Source organism: Glycine soja, chromosome 15 (assembly GCF_004193775.1).
Source record: "Glycine soja cultivar W05 chromosome 15, ASM419377v2, whole genome shotgun sequence".
Lineage (NCBI taxonomy): Eukaryota > Viridiplantae > Streptophyta > Magnoliopsida > Fabales > Fabaceae > Glycine > Glycine soja.
In genome coordinates this window covers 14,018,856-14,032,422 of record NC_041016.1, presented here as the reverse complement: position 1 = coordinate 14,032,422, position 13,567 = coordinate 14,018,856, and the positions used below count along the sequence as shown (strand labels likewise).

The 13,567-nt window shown below is 32.3% G+C and overlaps 3 protein-coding genes across 16 annotated transcripts; all 3 read left to right on the top strand.

The window, feature by feature from the left end:
* Positions 1-577: 577 nt before the first annotated feature.
* On the top strand, positions 578-2,568 carry LOC114387064 (nifU-like protein 3, chloroplastic). Of its 3 annotated transcripts, none has more exons than XM_028347179.1 (4): positions 578-862; positions 987-1,107; positions 1,480-1,853; positions 2,183-2,568. In XM_028347179.1, the coding sequence occupies exons 1-4, from the start codon at positions 764-766 to the stop codon at positions 2,372-2,374; spliced, it is 786 nt and encodes a 261-aa protein (XP_028202980.1). In that variant the 5' UTR covers positions 578-763; the 3' UTR covers positions 2,375-2,568. The 3 variants fall into 3 exon arrangements, with proteins under 3 accessions (XP_028202980.1, XP_028202979.1, XP_028202981.1); XM_028347178.1 differs by having other exon boundaries at positions 581-862; positions 1,477-1,853; XM_028347180.1 differs by having other exon boundaries at positions 585-862; positions 1,477-1,775; positions 2,183-2,428.
* Positions 2,569-4,857: 2,289 nt separating this feature from the next.
* Positions 4,858-5,277, top strand: LOC114387117 (14 kDa proline-rich protein DC2.15-like). The gene has a single exon (XM_028347247.1). The coding sequence runs from the start codon at positions 4,858-4,860 to the stop codon at positions 5,275-5,277; it is 420 nt and encodes a 139-aa protein (XP_028203048.1).
* Positions 5,278-6,231: 954 nt separating this feature from the next.
* Positions 6,232-11,131, top strand: LOC114386324. Of its 12 annotated transcripts, none has more exons than XR_003661051.1 (6): positions 6,245-6,745; positions 6,943-7,029; positions 7,412-7,470; positions 8,167-8,312; positions 8,394-9,805; positions 10,907-11,131. XR_003661051.1 is itself a non-coding variant. In XM_028346298.1 (3 exons), the coding sequence occupies exons 1-2, from the start codon at positions 6,245-6,247 to the stop codon at positions 6,982-6,984; spliced, it is 543 nt and encodes a 180-aa protein (XP_028202099.1). In that variant the 5' UTR covers positions 6,232-6,244; the 3' UTR covers positions 6,985-7,029; positions 7,412-7,661. The 12 variants fall into 12 exon arrangements, 3 of the variants coding, with proteins under 3 accessions (XP_028202099.1, XP_028202100.1, XP_028202098.1); XR_003661055.1 differs by having other exon boundaries at positions 6,943-7,470; positions 8,394-8,467; positions 9,709-9,805; XR_003661054.1 differs by having other exon boundaries at positions 6,246-6,745; positions 8,220-8,312.
* Positions 11,132-13,567: the final 2,436 nt, after the last annotated feature.

Here is a 13,567-nt window from a genome sequence, read left to right as displayed (position 1 = left end):
GGTATGTTTAAAGATTTTTGAAAATATTATCACAAGTACGGCTAATGCTTTCCCACATTTGATCTCAACCCCCTCTTATAGGAATATTTTATATAGAAACTTAGTTAAAAAAATGAGATTTTTTTCAGAATGTTTTCTAAAAAATCATACCAAATATGAAGTTCTAACATTTCTAACTTAAGGTTCTTTGAGATTATTTATTTTTTGAAAAAACTCCTTCCAAACATCCCCTTACAAAAATCACTAACAAAACCGGTTGTAAAAAGTAAAGCATAAATGAAAGCAAGCACAAGATTTGTGCCTAAAACAGTCCTTCCCAGCAGATCCTCTTAGTTTTTCTATTACACAAAGCTTAGCTCAACTTGCATGCTATATACATTGATCGTTGACCCTCCAAAAGTGCTTTACTTGGGCTTACATAGTAAAGGGTTCAAAAAATGCAGATGACATTTAGGCCCAAAAACCCATCTATAACCAATCTAACAGTCACAAAGAGTTTTTTTTGTGGCTTGCATGTTTCAGTTCTGTCCACAAACTTTAGGTGACTTTATTTTATTTTTTCTTTTATCATCACAAAGAATCAATGTCAGCCAATGAAGAAACGGTAGCTATCAGCATCTCTCTTGCTGCTACTAATATCAGAACTGAACTTTATCATGAAACCAAAAACGAGACAACATTTTATATAAACCAAAATAATTTCAGTTTCAGGCTGTTGGTAATATTCTTATGGTAGTTTTCTGGGTTTCCCACTCACACTCAGATGTTGGGTGGTGCACTTTTAACCCCAACAACTCAAAGCCTCAAGGCAACAAGAACAATTGCAATGCTTTATCCAACTCATAGATTATTGTCTCTTAAGGTACTTTTCTATTTTGTTGTTTGTTCCTGTTATTTCGTATGTTTTTGTTGTGTTATCGTAGGATTCTTTAGTTTGGTAATGGACACTTGTAAATTCTTATGTGATTCAAATATTGTTTTTCTAGAACCCAGTATCAAATACCAGAGGATTTTCATCAAAAGAGAATATTTTTATCAGAGGTCAACAAATCAACATTAAACAATTTTTTGGCCTTATCTCGGGTCATTCTCCACGAAACAAAGCAGGTGCTACTTACTCTCAATGCATGCGTTCTTCAAGAGCTTCATCAGTTAGAAATTTGAATGTAATTGATTACATTGGTTATTAAACTAACATAATGCCAATTTCCAAATACGTACTAAAATTTTACATCATCAATGTTTTCCAGCAAATTTATAATTAATGTTGCAAATCTGAAGTTGGTTAGTGTGAATTATTGAAAATGAAAGTTGAATTTACCAAATGGAAAAAGAGAAATGGAGGTTGAAAGTGTGAACAATGTTATTTCATGATGACACTATAATATTTCCCCAAGTCCAATTATGCATCAAAGTAGCTTGGAAAGGGTGTGAGGAGGAGATAGTGATTGTGGCACTCACATTTTAATGTTGCAGGAGGAGTTGTTTCCCCCAGGTGTGGCCTGCCACTGACAGAAGAGAATGTGGAGAAGGTTTTAGATGAGGTAAGGCCTGGCTTGATGGCTGATGGAGGGAATGTGGCATTACATGAGATAGATGGTCTTGTTGTTGTCCTCAAGCTACAAGGGGCATGTGGATCATGTCCTAGCTCAGCTATGACATTGAAAATGGGAATTGAAACTCGCCTCCGGGATAAGATTCCAGAAATCTTGGAAGTGGAGCAGATAATGGACACTGAGACCGGTCTCGAGTTAACCGAAGAAAATGTTGAAAATGTAGGGGGAACTTCTTGCATCGTTTCTAGCATTTCCATAATTTCATTGGCCTTTTGGAATTTTGATTTTAAGTATGAGGTAAAAGCTAAGTGATCTGATTAAAATGTTTTTCTTTATGTATCATAGTCCTCAGCTTGACAAGGAATGATTGGTGTATTATGCAAAACCGTGATGAAATTCTTACAGCTTCTATAATTCTTCAATCACTTAGATAGTGGCATAAACATTTATGCCTAGAGCTAGAATAGAAGATAAATGCTTAAATGAATCTTCCAATCCATCTATTTCTGGTGGTTTATTTGAAGACATTCTCTGTAAAACAAATTTAGACATGTATCTATAAGTTACTAGTGAGCACTTACTGTTGCATCAGGATTCTGAATCTTATAATATTGTTCATTTTTCAGGTTCTTTCTGAAATTAGACCATACCTTGTTGGCACTGGGGGAGGAATATTAGAGCTTGTTCAGATAAAGGATTATGTTGTCAAAGTTCGGCTAAGTGGACCTGCAGCTGGGGTTACGACAGTTCGTGTTGCCTTAACACAGAAGCTGAGAGATAAGATACCTGCTATTGCAGCTGTGCAACTAATAGACTGATGTCACATACAATACAAGTTTTTTTATATTTTGATTTATCTGTTACATTGCAAACTCGTACCCTTTTGACATGGTTTTAGCCGTATGAAAAAAGAGCAGATACTAAAATCAAGGATTTTGACTTTTTTGTTGTCGAAGGTTAACATATACTGAGCTAAAATTAATGAAAATGATGACAACTTGCACTGAGTGAACATAATGTTGTTTTCTTTATTGCTACCTTGTTATGGCTCTGCTCCAGCTGTCGGTTGTGAATAAGAACCATCTAAACAAGAAGAGTAAACCACCATTTTATTCCCTAAATGTGTAAAGCTTTGTCACATTAGTTTTTGAAAGTAAGGAAATTCAAAACAAGTCTTTATTTATCACTTTAGTCCCTAAATTTAATTATTTATTGTCACTTTAGTCTTTAAAAGTATGTTAATATTATCATTTAAGGCACAATTTTTTTTTGAATTTTTGGAATAAAGTGAGAGATAGATTGCACTTTCAGAGACCTTTTTTTGAGTTTTATTACTTTGAGGGACTAAAGTAATAGTGACTCACACATTCAATGAGCAAATTGGCTATTTACCCAAACCAGAACATAGAAAGCATAAATTACTTCTCTTTCAAGCATAGTGTCTCATAACACGGGTCATAGTGTTAAACTCAGTTAATGGAACTATGTATATTGAAAAGCTTTTGTAGTGCTAGTGTGAACTCCGTAAACTTTGTATGTCTCTTTAGGATTATTCACTTTTTTTTACTTCCTCTATAGGCAAGTTGTTTGTCCTATTTAGTTCTCCAAGTTCTTAATGGATGCTTCCGTATTTTTGAAACTAGACCATGTTGCTCGGATAAGTTGAATTGGAGAATTCTCTAAAGATGAAGTTTGGTCTTGAGGAGGTGGAAGAGGCAGAAATATTTTATTGGATAGGGATTCTTCTTGCTTTCTAGAGAGGTTGGAATGATTTTTTGATCCTTGTCTACTAAAATTACACATATAGTTAGCTTGCTCTTGGGAATATGGTCTCTCTCATGGCACTATATATGCAAGTTTTAGGAATTTTAAAAACTGGCAGAAAATGTATTTTAGATCACCACAAATTAGTTTGTTTTCCATGTCAGCAGGGTTACTGATGGAGTTAGAGAGGAGGGACAAAGTCACATTTCTTACAGATAAAGAACTAATATCTTCGATCTAAAAGTACAAGGACCAAGACAAAATATAGGAACCAAAACACTTTTTTCCTTTTTTTTTTTATTTCATTTTTTTTAGACACATTTACCAAGCGATGGTTATATTGATTTTCAAAAGTAACACCTTAACAATTTGTTCTAACGCATCAACGGTTTCAAAGGCATGCCCTATACCTTATCAATGGGTTTAAAATATTGCCTAATATTAATATACAACAATTGTCAACATTTGTAAATGTCGACAATTGTATATTTCGGCAACAATTTTCTAACTTTTAGCCTGTTGGACATTACCTAAAGTACAAAATGTTGTGGCGTCTATTGGTTTACTAGTACACATTAACTTACCTGTGGATCAAAGTGCATTTATTGTTACCTTCACCTTCATCATTAATTGCCCCAAACCATTTGAATTCAGCATCAACATTAAGTTGATTGTGTAAAGATCTTTGGAAGTTCATTGCGATTAATCTAAAAATACTATTTAATCTTTAAGATTATAACATAAAGACATTTTAATTCTAACATTCAATGTATAGAAAAACTAATCTCCTTGTTTATAATTTTGATACTCTATTAGATGATTATTTTTTATCTTTAAATACTAAATTACGAGTCATAAACTATGTTTTAATATTCACTCAAATAAATAAAGAAATATCTATAAGACTTATTGTGATAAACATCTAGCTTAACTTTGAGTGGATTGATATGAAAAAAAAAAAAAAGATAGATGGAGAAAATAATTAATATGATTAATGATTAAATATAGAAATAAGAAAATGAGATATAAAGAAATTTAATGTATATTTATAATTTTTTTATAATGGGACCACTATTGAAGGTAGTGCTTGAAAAAATGGGCAATTCCATTGTGGAATATAGTCGTTTGTAGTTGCAAAATTTTATATATGCATCCATTGACTGATGATGTCAATTCTCACCTAATCTCACCCGCATATCCTAATTCAACTAATAAGCATTAAGAGTGTGGATCTATTAGTACGAGGTTGTTCTATTTAAATTAACAAGTGATTTTAAATTTGAGTTCCAAGTGTCCATAATGTTACTATAGGTTTCAAACAAGGATTGCTTCCTCTAGACGATATTTGTGGTGTAACAGAAACAAAAGGCCTAATTCAACCATTTTCTTTACCCGTTTAACTTTTTAACCAATTCACCCAACTGGGCATTCCAGAACACTAAATAAACCGCCATACACTACAAATAACTCCCATCTACACAAACACTCTTCTCTTAAGCTTTGGTAGTTTACTAATATTTTTGAGTAGTTAAAGAATATGGGTTCTAAAACTTGCTCTTCCCTTTTCCTCACACTTAACGTCCTCTTCTTTGCAGTTGTCTCAGCTCATGGGCCATGCCCTGGTCCAAACCCAAACCCAAACCCGAAGCCTAAGCCCAGGCCCACCAGCCTTTCAGGTGGTTCTAACACTTTAGAAGCCTCTTCTTGCCCACGTGATGAACTCAAACTAGGCATATGCACCAATTTGCTAAACAGAACCGTGAACATCACTTTGGGTGAACCACCAGTTATCCCTTGCTGCTCCCTCATCGCGGGCCTAGTTGATTTTGAAGCTGCAGTGTGCCTCTGCACTCCCCTCAGACAAAACATTTTGGGCATCGACCTTGACATCCCTGTCATATTCAACTTTCTTTTCAACATTTGCTCAAGGGAAGTCCCACGTGACTTTTTATGTTAATTTATTACGTAAAATTATTATATGATTCGAGATCACCACATATATCTTGATCATAATTAATTTTTACATAAAATAGATAACAAAAATTTTCAATTTACAGAAAAAGTTAATAAGACTCGACTAAACTAGTGCGCATATTGGTTGGGATCATAGTGATCCTGCTGTAATAATTTCTCATCATCATGGCCCATAAACAACATTTTATACCATCGTATCTACTAGTATTACTAGTACTTTGTGTTTTCTACTCGGGCTTTTATACCATTTTTTCTCCTTCTATTGATTAGTGTGTGATTCCTGTACGTGCATGGATGGTTTTAATTAACTTCTCGTGTTTCATAGAGCATACCACACGTTAAGTTACATGTTGCTTCATTCCCCAATAAATTTTGTATTGTTATAAATAATTTGCTATTGGTAATTTCTTGTTTAACACTTATATATCATCTAAATTCAGAGAAAATATAAGATGAGTTGGATGATTAAAAAAAATGTTGATCTTATATAATACACTAACATAAACATTCAAATTGAGATGACAGGATTATTGTTTACATTTAAATCACTAATATTTTCCAAATCAATTTGTCCCAACTCATACAATTCTAATATCTTAATTATTGTAAATTGATGATATGAAAAAACATTCTTCAAATTCATAAATTATCAATTTGAAATCTCTATAGATTAATAAAATTTTAGAGTCACAGCACATTATTAATCATTACTAGAAAAAATATTTTTAATATCATTACTTTAACATTGGTGTATGATAAAATCAATCTTATCCGGATGATAACATTTTTATAAATAAATTAATTTTGTTAATATATTATATTAACATAGCAATTTTATCGATTATTGCAAATCTATGATAATGTTATCATCTTTTCGGGTTTTTTAATGTTGGGTTTTAATGTTAACGTGCTTTTTGTTAAAGCTGAGGTTGTCTTTTTTCTTTTATTTAATGTTAATGTGGCTCTCGCTACCTGGCTGTCTCGCTCTCTTCTTTCTCTCTCTCGCAACAATAACTCATCTCTTCAGAGACCTCTCATTGGGCCACTCCAAGAGAGACTCCACGCCGCCGCTGATAATGCCTCCCAAGCTCGCTGCCGTCACCGCCGCCGACGACCTTCCCTCTTCGCTCGGCCAGCTCGCCGCCTCTCTCTCCGATTCTGACTTTGCACTAACCGCCTACGAGATCTTCCTCGCCGCGTGCCGCACCTCCTCCGGCAAGCCTCTCAGTTTCGCTGCCAACCACTCCTCCACTATCGCCAGCAAGGTCAAGAAGGCCTTTGGCCTTAAATCGCCAGGTTTGGCCTCCAGAAAGAGCCCTGGCTCTGCTTCGGGCCAAGGAAAGCCGAAACGGCCTCTCATCGTCGGCGAGCTGATGCGCAACCAGATGAAGGTTTCCGAAGCCATGGATTCGCACGTGCGACGCGTGCTGCTCAGGATTTCCGCTGGCCAGGTCGTTAACACTCTTCGCTTAAACAACTCCTCACGTTTTTTCGCACGTGCCGCAATGCATGTTGCGAGGGAGGCTTGATCTCGCTCTGCGAGCGCTTTTTATCTTTGAGTTTTACTGTTCTACTGTTTCATATTTTGTTTTTTTATTGATGGCTTCCTATCCTAATGTAGATTTAATTTCATTTGTATTCTTGTCAGGGAATACCATCTGTTAGTAAAACACTGGAGGATTCTGATTAATGGGTTACTGCACTCTGTAAGAATCTGACTACTTGGTGGCCATGGGTAAGTCACACTGAGATATTGCTTTCGAGTTTGCCTTTTGTTTTTTCTCCCCATTGCTGATTGAATTACTTTCACTTGCTTGTTGGATCTGTGCTATAGTTTGCCTAGGGGGAGATTCCACTTGTACCATCTAAAGGGTACTGAGATTATTGTTGTAAAAAGTTGCTTTTGCTCTTTGGATTTACATGTTTTATTTGGTTGTTATTGGAGATGATTAGTTAATTGTTTTTCAACTTTTCTGTTTCAGATTATATTTTCACCTCTACAAATGCATGATATATCATATATATAATAAGTAGTAGTCTGGAGATTGCTGAATTTTTGTTCTGCTTGTTTTCGTGGAAATTTTGCTTTACTTTTTACTCTTGGGGTGTGGCAACAGCCTTTTCAGAGCATTGGTTGCTGGCTTTGTTAAGACTGACAAGGAATTTCTGAGCAGAGGTGTGAACTTAGGCTTTTTTTCTCTTCTTATTACTGATTACAATGATTATGCATCCTGCTAGGCCCTCGTTCAGGATAAAAATCTTACAATTTGTCATGGAGGGCGAGCCCTGGTGCAGCGGTAAAGTTGTGCCTTGGTGACTTGTTGGTCATGGGTTCGAATCCGGAAACAGCCTCTTTGCATCTGTAAGGATAAGGCTGCGTACAATATCCCTCCCCCATACCTTCGCATAACGAAGAGCCTCTGGACAATGGGGTACGAAATTTTTTTTGTCATGGATTATAGTTATCAAAGGCTGGTGGGAGGCTTATAATTAAGTAGTTAACTAGTAATTATCAGTTTTATTAATAATTGTTTATAGTATTATGTTTAAGGAATCAAAAGTAGAAATTTTTTAATGTTATTAATATATTATATTTGTAATTTTTAATAAAAAACCTATATTAATTTAACCATTACTCATAGTTAGTAAAATCAATTATAAATTACTAGTTTTATAGAGTTTTTGGAAACGTATTCTCACAAACCATTTATGAGTTGAATGCAACTACTAACTTTTAGCATGTTAAAATAGACTGGCTTTTAGTTAATTAAGCACAAAATTGATCTATTAGAGTCACCTAGTAAAAATAAAAAATACTTAAGAATATTAATTCTTTAGCTTTATTTGAGTCGGTTTCCTGTTTCTTCTCAAGTCATGTGATGACTGATGACGTGACCAGCTTGTGGAATATCTTATTAAAAACAGCATGTTGGATATTTTTCTATGCAATTGGACGAATTTCTTTCAAAACAGTGCAGAACTCTGAAAGTGTTACTTCATGCTCAAAATAAGTGCCAGGTAATGTTTGATAGTGCCAGCTGCATATAAAATTTGTAGTTTATTTTCATTTGCTAGCTAACCTCTTGATGGTTTGATCAGGTTTCACAGCCAAGATGAACTTGAGTGATGACGTAGATCTGGAGGATTATGTTTCTCGCCCTGACAAAATCAGTGTGCTGATTTTTGTGCCCAATAATTTTCTTGTCCTATATATCTCATTCTATTTATTTGTACTTTTTTTTTACTAAGAATCCAAAAAAATACTTCTTATTGTTTATATAACATGCTTACATACTCAAAAATACTTTTCTCCTCAATTTTACAATTGTATTTGCGGTTCCTATTAGTTTTTTCTTAGGAAAAAAAATTATTACTAACTATTTTTTTTACAGAAATACTGATTATTGTTTATATAAAAAAAATATTAACTTCCACAAAAATAAATAACAAATATATCTTTACAAAAAAAATCATATCAGTGGTATCGGAGCTAAGGTTTCTGAGGCTTGTTGATCAGTGAAAAGAAAAAAGATCAAAAGAAAGAAAGCAAGAGAGCAATTAAGGATTGTTTGAGTAAATCTAGACAATAGATAGATGACAACCCAAACATGTACAGTTCAGGATTGTTTGAGTAAATCCTGATAAATCTTTGGCATACTTGCCCTTCCTTTCTTTCTTTACTTCGACTATTTGTTGAAGTTCATATTATTTTAAATGTAAAAGCTATTTTAATGCATAAACAACTTCAGCAGAAAAGATCCATGCTACATTGTAAACAATTGGTTTCAAGCAGATTTAAATAAGTTGGCAGCACGTATCTTTCATTTCATGGGTTGTTTACACATTTTTTGTGAGCACTAAAGAGGATGAAATACTCAAGGAAATTGGAAACTTGCATTAATTTCTGTATTACATTGTTGTGAAAGTGCATTCAAAGTCTGCGCAATGGCACGGTCCAATTAACTAGCTTCTACCAACTTCTTAGCCACCCTTAGTCCAAACATTGTGTAAATTTAAGGGTTTTTGATGTCAAGGATACAACTTAAAGTAATTTTTTTCATTAAATAAAAAACATATTATGTTAAAAATATAAAAGCTAGTATTTCTCTTTTTAATTTACGATTTTTTTGTTTCTATATTCCTATTATCAGCCTTAAAATCTAATAAGATATGTGTAGTTACTACTATTGATCTTGATTAATAGTTTGTCTCTTTATAATACTTCAAGTTATTGATGTTGAACTCTCAATCACAATCAAGCTTAGAACATGGGCATAATTGACATTTTTATGCAAGACTCTATTACATCTTTAAAATATTAATTTATTATTCACTGATAATTTACTATTTAGTCATAGCCTTGCGACTTGAAACTTATGGTAAAGTATTGATAACATATATTTTGTGTTTGCAGGATACGAGTTTCATATCCATTTCAATGGGGAGCACCTACATTTGATGCAGGTGAAGCCTTTGTTATGATGATGACATCCTTTGTTGCTCTTGTAGAGGTAATTTCTTTCTTTAGACTTTCTCTATCTATTTTTAATTTGGGACAAGAATTCTTTTATTTATTAATTAATTGGTATCATCCTTCCTATGTAATACATATTTATACATTTATGTTTCTTCTATTAGCTTTCATATTCATAATTTTCTGTCTCTTTTGTGTACTTTATAAGAGCTTTGTAGTAGCATAATTTTCTATTAGCTTTCATATTCATAATTTAGGATATCATATTAGTCTTATTTTTCTTGGAGACAATTGACCTTTAGAGAAATTATCTTACTTTCTTAAAATAAATTTTACAAATCTTGTAGTAGCATCATGGTTGATTTTTTTTTCTTCTCTGTCTCCTTAGAAGAAGCATATAGTACTGAAGTCAGGATTTTAACTTTGAGAAATTTTATCAATAGTTTGGCATATGTAGAAAATGGCGGTTAAAAATTGGGAACCACATTGATATTGTTAACCACATATAGTGTTTGGATTTCAGTTAGAAACCCTCCAACGAATGTTCAACTCAATCCTTCCTCACAAGCTTTTCTGTTCAGTGGACTTGGGGTGTGTGCAAATAATAAACCAAACATACACTTAATGTATATAACTGCTTTATAAGATAACTTTAGCAATGATATGAAAATGATTACTACATAAATGCAATAAATTAGGTTGGAGACTATGGTTGGTATGTTAATGAATGTCTGGAAGGATAACATAAGGTAATGGAACCAAAAGGGTGGGGGTGGTGGAGATTGATCTAAATTATTTTTTCTTAGTTTATCAGCTATGTTCAACTAGTGCAATAGTTGACATTTTTTATTCTGTTCTCTTAAGGGAAATTGTAATAATTAATACATAATTTACTAAATTTTGACCCTGCACATGGTAGTATTATTGCATGCATGATGACATACTAATAGAGATTATCCATTGTTTATTCTATACCAGTGCCTAACTTGGTTAGTGTTATACAATTGCTAGTTTGCATTATCATTTAATAGTACTACTTTTTAGAATTAACTAGTTGTAGAATAAGGAGGTTTTTTTTTCCTTCAAAATATAGTGCAACTTACCCTCTTATATTTATGATGATTTTCTTTGATTGTAGGTTCTCTGAAAGGCAAGAGTATGTGACAGTGTTACTATGTAGCACTAGTGGGTGTGACAAATCTACAATGTCTGCATTGCTTGTAATTTTGCTTGTAACTTGAAAAAGAAAAATAATTGTTTGTTTTTCAAATGCCAAAAATCTAGTTTTTACTTATTTTGTGGTAAGATATATATGTAAGTTGAAAATGAGTAGTATTTATACCATACAGTTTGATAACTATCATTTAAATTTGTTTCTAGATTAATATTATGAGATTGTAAGTAATGTGATATTGTAATGAAAATAATATTTTAAAATCTTTTAGTTTAAAATTAATATATTTTTTATAAATTGGTTCTTGTTGTTTCATTGTAAAGATTGATAAAATATTAAAAATTTAGCAAAAAAACATTGTTTGGTCTAAAATCGATGTAGAAAGTGTCCTTACAATATCGGTTGGGCACTTTGCACATTGATTTGGTCAAAATCGATGTCGTAAGCACATTTAACATCGATTTTGTCAAAAATCGATGTTATAAAGGTACTTTTTACATCGATTATTTTAGAATTGATGTAGAAAGCGCTTTAGAATGTACACAATTTAACATCAACCTTTTGAGAACGGATGTTGTTATGGACCTTATAACATTGGTTATGACCAAAATCGATATTTTAACAATTATTATTTTAGTATATTTCTTATTATTCGGCATTGATTTTTGTAAAAATGGATGTCGTGTAAAACATGTTGACATCAATTTTTTAAAAATCGAAATTACCATTGATAATGTTAACGTCAATGATTTCAATATTGGTTAGAAACTAACGTTGAAAATAAAAAAACAACCAATATTAAAAACTTATTTTCTAGTAGTGAGTTACATCCAATGAAAATTAATTTTCACTCGCTTCCCCCCTAACATTGTTGACCCTACGAAAATCTCTTTCAATTTATGTAAACAATATAACAACGTGTACGTAAGCTTCCCATTAATATGTACTTCTCCAAATTTCTCATACTCTTATAAGAACTATGGAAAGTCAGTAATTACAAAAAGGGAATGGTAGGTAGGGTATCAAATGTAATTCTCTTTAGGAGACATGGGTGTAATTTGCTGAAAAGAGAGAGAAAAATAAAGTTAATTAGGAAAAGAAACAAATTAAAGAGACAAAGAAAACCAAGAAAAATGAGTTTTTTTTTTGTTAACCGCGTGCCAGTGAAGTTTTATTAGTTTTTATTTAAGTTATATTTAATATTACTATATTTATATATCTACTTATTTAAAAGATTTATTATCAGTCATTGTACATAAGTTAATAAATATTAGTTTCGTAACACAAATCGTCGGGAAATCATGAACATGGTGGATATGATAGCATTCACATATGTAAACCGGGGCTAGGTTTAGGAGTGTTTGTGTGAATGAGGTTTGCATTACAAGAGTTTGTTTTCTGTTTGTGTTAGAGAATGTATAAGTCTACGACACCTTAACAAAATTGGTGATTTGAAAAAAAATTAGACGTGGCAGTCTTATATATCATATAGGGTGTTGATGTGGTGCAGTCTAATAATTTTTGCTTTAGACTTTATATATTATAAATTGATGCTAGCTTGATATATGCAAATTTAGATGAATCATTTATATATATCATATATCAAAGTGATGTTGATTGAGTAAGATTCATAAGTGTTATAAATATTTTAGTATTGTATTTAATTTTTACGGATAAAAAAACTGTTATATACATATATATTAATTAGATAAATTAAAGTAACGAGAGTTGAGTTTAGAAAAGAAAAAAAAAAACTAATCTCTCACAATTTATGGGTTAAACAAATAACAATATTTTATTTTCAGACGCAGAAATAAATAATAATTAAAACTCGTTCTTTGGAATTTTATTACAAAGCATATCATTTCTTAATTTTATCAATGCATTTTAACTGTCATTGATTGAATAAAAAATATTAATTTCTTTGTTAATCATTATGTTTTCTTAACGCAATGATTAACAAAATCGTACGTATATAGTAGTGAGATTTCTGAAAACAATATTTTTGCATCTCAAAAAATTCCCATGCCTCTGTGACGATTGAAGATATCTTCAATTTGACTAATTTGGAGTCCAAAACGTATTAGTGACTCAGCAGAAGCTTCAGTGTAGAGCGACTTTTAGATTCCACTCCCCTCTTCTCATGACGCATGAAATGAAGCACATGTTTTGTGGTCCCAGAATGCGTAAATTATGCCAACAATGCTGGTAGTGGGAAATGAAAAGCAGAAGATTAATCATATGATTTTTTTTTCTTTTTGCTGGATAGATTAATCATATATGATACTGCGTGTGTCAACTCGTTAACTTGAAAATCTAATACTACAAGCGAATAAAATGAATTCGGCTGCAGTTAGTTTAACCGTCAAATATAATATTTTTATAAATTACTAACTAAACATCGAAATTAACGAAACTGCATTGTCGTCCCTCTTATACACGGCATTCACACACATAATAAAAAAAACTAAAACTCTATATTGCATTGTAAACAATTTATTGGAGAGCATTGGAATGATAAAAAAAAAATTGGGAAGCATTGTTACTTTCTTCTTCTAGCTTTTCTTTTCCTTAATTTTGTTAACTTCGCCCCCTTAACAGATTTGAAAAAATATATACACGATA

Coding starts and splice junctions, on each gene's coding strand:
- LOC114387064 (XM_028347178.1), top strand. CDS start 764: ATGTTGGGTGGTGCACTTTTAACCCCAACAACTCAAAGCCTCAAGGCA. Junction 863..986: donor ATAGATTATTGTCTCTTAAG/GTACTTTTCTAT, acceptor TTGTTTTTCTAG/AACCCAGTATCAAATACCAG. Junction 1,854..2,182: donor ATTTTGATTTTAAGTATGAG/GTAAAAGCTAAG, acceptor TTCATTTTTCAG/GTTCTTTCTGAAATTAGACC.
- LOC114387117 (XM_028347247.1), top strand. CDS start 4,858: ATGGGTTCTAAAACTTGCTCTTCCCTTTTCCTCACACTTAACGTCCTC.
- LOC114386324 (XM_028346298.1), top strand. CDS start 6,245: ATGTTAATGTGGCTCTCGCTACCTGGCTGTCTCGCTCTCTTCTTTCTC. Junction 6,746..6,942: donor TCAGGATTTCCGCTGGCCAG/GTCGTTAACACT, acceptor TATTCTTGTCAG/GGAATACCATCTGTTAGTAA.